The following is an 8,587-nucleotide window of genomic DNA, read 5'->3' as shown; positions in this document are numbered from 1 at the left end:
GAGATACTAAGGAAAAGTGGAGAAGGAAATAGTACTATTCACTACAATAAGGAAGGAAACATAAAAGCCCAAGTTTAGACTAGATGGAAGGGAGACAATGATACTTTTCCACCTTTGGAGTTCCAGGTGTCTCTGGAACACCCATGTAATATCTAATAGGCTTTTGATAGGCATATATATATATATGCACACACATACATATACATATACATTTTTTTCATTCATTATATAACTTTAAGTGTTATCAGCTTACGGGCAGCAATTAAAACCATGAGTGTGGATGAAGTCACCCAGAGAATATGTGGGTCAGAAGATCTGGGGACCCAGGACAGAGCTCTGGGGAGCTCCAACACCTAGCAGTTGAAGACCTGGATTTGTAAATGCTCTCCAGGCAACAGTATGTGAAGTGAAAAGGGGGTGAGGAAAGGGCCCTGAAGATCACCAACTTTTAGGGGAGAAGAAGAGAGGGGCAAAGATGCACGAGGAGAAGCCAGGACAGGGTGTCAAGTCAAAGATCAGTAGCGTCAAACGCTGCAGAGGTCACGGAAGGTAAGGAAAGAAAACTCTTCCATTAGCTCTGGCAACTAGGAGGTGGCTAGTGCGGGCCGAGTGAGGTCAGTGGAGTGGTGAGAGCGTGGTTTTCGGCTGTTGGAGAAACCTCTTCAACTGAACTGCCGTTGGAGTAGCTAACACGAACTACAGTAACCGCGGCTCTCACGCGCGGGCCATAGCCGTGCACGTTCACGCGTACTCACCAGAGGCTAACAGGGACTTGGACCCCGCGCACGCGCCTCTGAGCCTACCCACTCCGCTCCGGCCCCTCCGCGGGCCTGCAGGGGGCGCTGCGCCTCGGAGAGCCGGAGCGGGGCACCGCTCTAGCCAGCGCTCGAGCTCGGTGGCAGGTGCCGCAGCTCCGTATCCGCCACGCCGCCTCCCAGCGCAGGTGGGTCCGCCCGCGGGGGGCGGGAGTGCCTGGTAGCAGTGGGGAGGACCGGCGGCGGTAGCCTCCAGGCGCCGAGTAGCCCCATCGCCTAAATGCCCGGGCTCGGGTCCAGCCCTGGCGGATCGTGCTGTGGGCAAGGGCCGCACTGGTGCAAGTGCCAGTCGGGTGGGCACCTCCTCCTGGACGTGCAATGCCTGTCCAGAACCCCTTTACACCCCGGGGGGTCTCTGACCAGGCTTGCTTGCGGCTTCCGGGAAACAAGTGGGGGCGGGGCCAGCGGGGGCGGGGCTCCCGTGATTGACACTTCTTTCCCCAGGTTTCACAGGCTGCCGCTGGACCCCTCCCCTGTCTTGAACCCTGAGCCGACACCATGGTGAGAACCCTGAGCCCAGCCCCTCACCTCAACACGTCTATGCCCTTGCCTCTGGTGGCCTTGCCTCTCCATTTCCTTATGTAAACCTGGGATTCCGCAGTGGGTTTGCGGTGGGTCTGCCCCTGCAAGGCAGCCTACTCCCTTCCAACCCGCCCATCCCTGTAGCACGGGCGCCTGAAGGTGAAGACTTCGGAAGAGCAGGCGGAGGCCAAAAAGCTAGAGCGGGAACAGAAGCTGAAGCTGTACCAGTCAGCCACCCACACTGTCTTCCAGAAGGTGGGGCCCTCAGAAGTAGCCCTTTCTCCACGTGACCCCCCCTTAGTATATAGCACTGAGGCCAAGAGCTGGACCTTGGAATCAGACTGCCTGGATCTCTATCTAGGTTCTCTCTGTGACCTTAGGCAAATTACTGAGTCTCTTTGGGCCTCAAGTTTGCTCATCTGTAAAATGGGGCTAATAATTGCACTTACGTCATAAAGCTTTTGTGAAAATTAAATGAGAGAATACATGTAAACCCATGAAGTGCTTTACATACTACCTGTTGTATGGCATGGGATTTACAGAATGTTGGATAGTTCCGTTTATGTTATTTAGCCCAGTGGTGGGAGAATGATATGATCTCTGACCCTGCTACCCATCTTTTCAGCGCCAGGCTGGCGAGCTGGATGAGTCAGTGCTGGAACTGACAAGCCAGATTCTGGGAGCCAACCCTGACTTTGCCACCCTCTGGAACTGTCGGCGAGAAGTGCTCCAGCAGCTGGAGGCCCAGAAGTGTGTAGGGGTTCAGGGCCCCAGGAAGATGGCCCTAGCCCCACCCCTGCCCTGCCTGGGTCCAGCAATAGAGGAGGATGGGGTAGCCAAAGGCATAGGCATAGGCAGAGGGCAGTGGAGGATGGATGCAGAAAGTCAGGAGTGAGCAGAAGTTGGGTGTTGGAGGGTCCTGATTCCCATTCCTCTCTGGGTGCAGGTCCCCCGAGGAGTTGGCCACTCTGGTGAAGGCAGAACTGGGCTTCCTGGAGAGCTGCCTGAGGGTGAACCCCAAGTCCTATGGTACCTGGCACCACCGCTGCTGGCTGCTGAGCCGCCAACCAGAGCCCAACTGGGCCCGGGAGCTGGAGTTGTGTGCCCGCTTCCTTGAGGTTGATGAACGGAACTGTACGTACCTGCACATCTGTCCCCACAACCCTCACCTGCCCCACATCCTGGTACGGGGGCCTCAGTAAGGCTCAGAAGTAGAGAGGGATGACCAAGATGGGCCCAGTGAGCTGATGGCAAAGGGATGATGGAGCCAAACTCCATGGGATGCATAGAGGTCTTTCTCAGGGTCTTTGAGGGAACTCCAGGGGTATCAGCCAGGGAGCTCCTCTTGCCCTGTTTCTGAGACATGCTGTCACCCTTCCCCCCAGTTCATTGCTGGGACTACAGGCGTTTTGTGGCTGCACAGGCAGCTGTGCCCCCTGCAGAGGAGCTTGCCTTCACTGACAGCCTCATTGTTCGAAACTTCTCCAACTACTCTTCCTGGCATTACCGCTCCTGCCTCTTGCCCCAGCTACATCCCCAGCCAGACTCTGGACCACAGGGGCGCCTCCCTGAGGATGTGCTGCTCAAAGGTAAGCAGTGTCGGGTGCTGGGGAGGACTCTGCAGTACTGCCCTTCCAGCCTAGTCCTGTTCCTGAACCTGTACTTGGGATTATTGGGTACCTACTTCATGCCTGGCTTTGGGGGTGCATAAGTTTTAGCCCCTGACAAAAGGGAGCTCAAGTGTCCAGTGGGGAAAATAAAACTGATATATGTGCAGCCACTGTACAAAGTCAGCATATGGTGAAACTAAGCACTGAAGGTACTCCAAGGAGAGAGTGGGATGTTGGGACAGTCAGGATCCTACCAGGCTCCTAACCACAGCCCTATGCCTCCGTGGCTTCTGCAGAGCTAGAGCTGGTGCAGAATGCCTTCTTCACTGACCCCAACGATCAGAGTGCCTGGTTCTATCACCGCTGGCTCCTGGGACGAGGTGAGCAGTGGGGGAGGAGGCTGGGTGTTTAGGGCTTGGAAGGAATGGAAGAGGATTTAAGGAGACCCGAGGCTGTGTCTCCACCCTAGCTGATCCCCAGGATGCTCTGCATTGCCTGCACGTGAGCCGGGATGAGGCCTGTCTGACTGTCTCCTTCTCTCGGCCCCTCTTGGTGAGTCCTACAGCTTTGCCGGAGAACGTTGTGGATTGTGGGCTTCGTGCTGTTGGGGCTGATAGGATCTCTCTTTGTCCCCCATGCCAGGTGAGCTCTGGAATGGAGACCTTGCTGCTCATGATTGATGAGTCACCACCCCTGGCTGTGGAGTGGAGGACTCCAAATGGCAGGAACCGGCCCAGCCCTGTCTGGGTATCCCAGGATTGGAGGGGCTCAGTGGGTGCTGGGGCAGGGCTGGGGTTGGACAGTCAAAAAAGTGGTATGGCTGGGCATATCCTTAACCCAGTGTTCCCAGCTCTGTGACCTGCCCGCTGCCTCCCTCAACGACCAGTTGCCCCAACATACATTTCGTGTCATTTGGACAGCAGGCAATGTCCAGAAAGAGTGTGTGCTCTTAAAAGGTGATGCAACCTGCAGCAGCCCCCTTCCCCCTTGTCCTGTCACGGGTGTCCCCTCCTACCACCTACTGTTTCTTTCAGGCCACCAAGAGGGCTGGTGCCGGGACTCGGCCACAGATGAGCAGCTCTTCAGGTGATGACAGGGAAGCACACCTACAAGAGAGGGCCCTGGGCATCAGGCAGCTGGGACGGGAGGCAGGGGGCTCAGGCAGATGGTCTCAGCCTGGATAGGGCGATGACTAGTACCCCAGGACTATGGGCACCATCCCTCCCCCCGCCCACCCTCAGGTATGAGCTGTCGATGGAGAAGTCCACGGTGCTGCAGTCCGAGCTTAAATCCTGCAAGGAGCTGCAGGAGCTGGAGCCTGAGAATAAATGTGAGGCCCTATTCCTTCAGATCCTGATCCTCTCAGGAAACCCCTTTCTGTGTGTGTCGGGGGTGACGGGGAGCAGGACGGATCTCAAGCGTATGGAAGCAGAGGAAGGTCCAGGAGAAATGGTCCTTTTCCCACCCTCTCCTCAGGGTGCTTGCTCACCATCATCCTGCTGATGCGGGCGCTGGACCCCCTCCTGTATGAGAAGGAGATGCTGCAGTACTTCCAGACCCTCAAGGCAAGCCAGGCCTGTGGGAACAGACAAGGGGGAGGCCCTGTGGGCAGGAGGGAGGCAGCTGACACAGACTCCTTGCTGGCCCCATCCTCGCCAGGCTGTGGACCCAATGCGGGCAGCATACCTGGACGACCTGCGCAGCAAGTTCTTGCTGGAGAACAGCGTGCTCAAGATGGAGTATGCAGAGGTGCGCGTGCTGCACCTGAGTCACAAGGTATAGACTATGTGGGTGCCTTCTTGGGCCCGCATTCCGCTGGCCCACCCTTCTTCCTCAGCCCGGCCAGCTTTTTGCTCATTTTCTGGGCTTCAGCTGAGTCCCTGCCTGCCCAGCCTCACCATGCCCCTGGCTGTGCCTTCAGTCTCAGGTGCCTTTCTGGACATGTCTTCCTCTGCTCACTGGAGCAGGCCAACACCTAAAGCCCAAATAGTAATAGTTAGCTGGCAGGGGAGATACCATGATCACCCGATAGTTCCCAGAGATTCCTGACAAGCTTTCCAGACTGTTTTTCCTCGATCTGTAGTCCTTCCCAACCAATCTTCCCATCACTGCAGCCCACCTCTGCTCCCACCAAACCGGTCCCCCAGACTCGCCAGGCCCACTCCTACCAATGTCTGTGTTTCCCCCGGTGCCCTCCTCTGTCCCCTGAACCTGTTCTACTCCTCTGGCCACCTCACCCACAGCACTCACGCCTGTCCCATGTCCGTGACTTGTAGCATGTACTGTGGTGGGTTGTAAGGTAAGCTTCCAGCCTGCCCCATCCTCTCCTCAGTTGGGGTCCCCAAGGGCCTCTATGGGGCTCAGAGGGCTAGTGCCTAACAAATGATGGCTGAGGCCCTCCCCATTGGGTATCTCCTTCCCTCTCCTCAGGGTCTGACGACACTCTGCCATCTGGAACAGCTGCTGTTGGTCACTCATCTTGACCTGTCGCACAATCATCTCCGAGCCCTGCCCCCTGCCCTGTCTGCCTTGCGTTGCCTTGAGGTAAAGCATTCACTCTTATGCCACTAGTACCTTCTAGTACATCACTGTCCTGGCTGGTCCTTTCTCCCTTCCTCTACCTCAGAAGCCTGCCCATCCTGCAAAGAGATGCCCAGGCCCTCCCAGCCCCTGCAGATGACCCCTGCCTTCCCCCTTCCGTCACCCACCTGATCCCAGGAATCCTTCCGTGCACTGGAAACTGTTCACCCTGGGCGCCCCAGTTGCTTGTACCAGTCTCAGGCTGACAGCTGCCTGCCTGCCCTGTCTTCCCTATCCCCCTGGTCCTCAGGTGCTGCAGGCCAGCGATAATGCCATAGAGTCCCTGGACGGTGTCACTAATCTGCCCCGGCTGCAGGAGCTCTTCCTGTGCAACAACCGTATCCTTCCTTTTAGGTGCCTTTTTATTTTATTTATTTGTTTTTTTCAACAAAGCTTTTTTTTTTTTTTTAATCCTCACCCGAGGACATTTTTTGATATTTTGTTCAGATAGAGTGAGAGGGAGGGAGAGAGAGAGAAGCATTGATGTGAAAGGGACACATCGAGTGGCTGCCACCCGCATGACCTGACCAGGGCCGGGGACAAACTGCAACCGAGGTACGTGCCCCTAGCGGGAACCAAACCCAGGTCTCTCTGGACCGCAGGTCAAAGCTCTAACCGCCGAGCCAAACTGACCAGGGCAACAAAGCATTTTTTTATCTTTACCCAAGGATATGTTTATTGATTTTTAGAAATAGAGGAAGGGAGAGAGAGAAACATCAATAGGTTGTCTCCCATACCTGCCTCGTCTGGGGATCGGACCCACAACCTAGGTATGTGCCCTGACCAGGAATCGAACTCTCAGCTTTTTGTTGTACAGAACAATGTTTCAACCACTGACCTACCCAGCCAGGGCTCTAGGTTTCTTTCAGACAGTGGGTAGGGTGAGATACTACAATGGGAAATGACAAACAACAAGCAAGGTGGGTGCCCTCACAGGGGACATGGGACGGGGTCTCTGGCAGTCTCAGCTGAGGAGAGAGGGTCGCCTGGGATGTGTACAGCTGTCCTTGACTTGCACTGGTGGAGTTCTGCAGGAGGCTAGTGACCTCCTCAAGCCAGAGTTCACAAACGGGCAGTCTGCTGGTATTCTTGGGTATCAGGTAATATTTTAACAGTCAGGAAGTTTCATATTTAAAAAACTGGGAATTCTGATTCCTCTTAAAGATTGGGAAGTTAAAGCAACCTTTGGCCTATGTTCCCCCGGAATCTTTGGTCACTGCTGACACGTGGATGCCTCTAGCCAGGGCTGACCTTCCCCTTGGCCACGGTCTCCACCATTCCTTCTAGTACCACAACCCAGCCTGCCCCCTTTGCTTCCTGTGTGGCCCCTGTGGGCAGGAGTTTGCAGTCCCTGCCCAGAGCCATACTGCCTCTAGGGGCTCTTCCGGATGCCTACCAACCAGGCTGCCAGGCAGCAGTCCCTGCTCTTGAAGGAAAATAGTGATGGGTACCCAGGAGCAGACAAGATCTGGGGGAACCTACCAACCTTTCCTTGACTCTCCTGCCCAAGGTCTCCAGCAGCATGCAGCACTTCAGCCTGTTGCCTCCTGCCCCAAGCTGGTGCTCCTCAACCTGCAGGGCAACCCCCTGTGCCAAACAGTGGGCTCCTCGGAACACCTGGCCGAGCTGCTACCTTCAGTGAGCAGCATCCTCACCTAAGAGACCCTGCCCCCATCCTTGCCCTCTAACTTATTAGGACTGAATAAAGAATGGAGAGGCCTTTCAGGCTGCTCAGCTGCTGCTGCCACCACTGCCACCACCAGTACTGCTGCCACCTTTCCGGAAAGGAAAGGGAGAGAGTTGGAGTGCGTTGGCTCGCTCTGTTTTCTTTGTTTTATGCTCAGTCCTGCTATTCTTTGTCATGGAGCATGAGAGCCTCACTGGGCAGAATAAGGGTGAAGACTGGACTTGAATTCACCCTCCGGTTGGAGCAGGGTCCAGGTTCCAGGCTGGGATCAGGTTTGGGGTTAGCTTCTGCTTGGGGCTGGGCTACAAAGCATCTGTAAGTCTCCAAATGGAAGGACTCGTAAAAGTTTCTCCCATGACCCCTGCCCCTGCCAGATGCCCTCTGCCCAGGAGCACTGGCTCTCATGCAGCACCGCTGAGAAGGCTGTTTCCCCAAAGAGTGGGAAGGGTCAGGGCACCCTTGCTCCACCCTCTTAGAACAATATCCATCCCCGTGAATAGCATTCTTTGGTTGAAGAACCCTTGAAAATACATGATCCTATTTGATCATCATAAACTCTCAGGGATGAAATGATTAGGCCCATTGTACTGATGAGGAAACTGCTATTAAGATGTGCGCAAGGTGGCTGAGCTCAAGTGCTGGAGCCAAAACTGTACACCTTGCTCTGGGAGTCCAGACTCATGTTCTTGCTTCTGTATGGATATGGAATGGTTGGGCCGAGCCTGGCCTCATTCCCTGAGGTACTGAACCAGGTGTCCTCTCCCATGGTGATCCCCAGCACACACATCCATGCACACATGTACCCTCCACATACACGTGCACACACACACACAAACCTTGTCTGGCTGAAATCCCTGAGGCTTCCTGAGGGAGGAAAAGGAGTGGCTCAGGGTTAGAGCACTGAGTCAAACTTGACTGGGTGGGGAAAGAGGACGATTTAAACAAGAGGGTGAGAGTGTGACAAAGCATTTTCTTGGTTCCCTGGGAATCTACCTGGGCCCACCTTTGCTCTCATACACCCAGATTTTCAGGGTCCCACCCCTTTCCGTAGCCTTAGTACACAAACGCCCTCAACGAAGTCCTTTGGCTGACCTGCTTCACATCTGCCTTGGGTTTTGATTTCCACTGGTGGGTTGTCTGCAAATCTTGGAGGTGGGGGCAGGCCCCCCGCAGGGCTCGGGCTTGGAGGTGGACTGGGAAAGGTCAACGTGAGTGTGAAGAGTTCACTGCCTCTGTCACTTCCCTGATCTATCATCAAATTCCGCCTCTTGTGCCTTCTTGCCAACCTGGTTTTCACTATCTTCTGTTCAGTGGCTGGTGGGCAGAGCTGGGACACAGGTGGGATGGAGGGAAGAGGTCCTAAGAAAGGGGCC

General features: G+C 55.3%; 1 protein-coding gene across 2 annotated transcripts; it reads left to right on the top strand.

Moving 5' to 3' along the window:
• The first annotated feature begins 832 nt into the window (after positions 1 to 832).
• Positions 833 to 7,256, top strand: RABGGTA (Rab geranylgeranyltransferase subunit alpha). Of its 2 annotated transcripts, XM_036265505.1 has the most exons (17): positions 833 to 943; positions 1,260 to 1,316; positions 1,482 to 1,592; positions 1,963 to 2,087; positions 2,284 to 2,471; positions 2,723 to 2,926; positions 3,244 to 3,327; positions 3,417 to 3,499; positions 3,590 to 3,694; positions 3,798 to 3,903; positions 3,982 to 4,033; positions 4,189 to 4,277; positions 4,424 to 4,512; positions 4,607 to 4,723; positions 5,378 to 5,491; positions 5,778 to 5,865; positions 7,038 to 7,256. In XM_036265505.1, exons 2-17 carry the CDS (start codon positions 1,314 to 1,316, stop codon positions 7,184 to 7,186), a joined length of 1,707 nt encoding a protein of 568 aa, XP_036121398.1. In that variant the 5' UTR covers positions 833 to 943; positions 1,260 to 1,313; the 3' UTR covers positions 7,187 to 7,256. The 2 variants fall into 2 exon arrangements, with proteins under 2 accessions (XP_036121398.1, XP_036121389.1); XM_036265496.1 differs by having other exon boundaries at positions 886 to 943; positions 3,798 to 4,033; positions 7,038 to 7,222.
• The last annotated feature ends 1,331 nt before the right edge of the window (positions 7,257 to 8,587 follow it).

This window comes from Molossus molossus, unplaced genomic scaffold (genome assembly GCF_014108415.1).
Source record: "Molossus molossus isolate mMolMol1 unplaced genomic scaffold, mMolMol1.p scaffold_m16_p_1, whole genome shotgun sequence".
NCBI classification, from domain to species: domain Eukaryota; kingdom Metazoa; phylum Chordata; class Mammalia; order Chiroptera; family Molossidae; genus Molossus; species Molossus molossus.
Note: the sequence above shows the minus strand (reverse complement) of the source record. Positions and strands in the feature narration are given on the sequence as shown.

Bases quoted from the DNA above. Each gene is read 5' to 3' on its own strand.
- RABGGTA (XM_036265496.1), top strand. The intron at 3,328-3,416 runs GTGAGCAGTGGG...TCTCCACCCTAG, and splicing joins CCGCTGGCTCCTGGGACGAG to CTGATCCCCAGGATGCTCTG. The intron at 3,500-3,589 runs GTGAGTCCTACA...CCCCCATGCCAG, and splicing joins CCTTCTCTCGGCCCCTCTTG to GTGAGCTCTGGAATGGAGAC.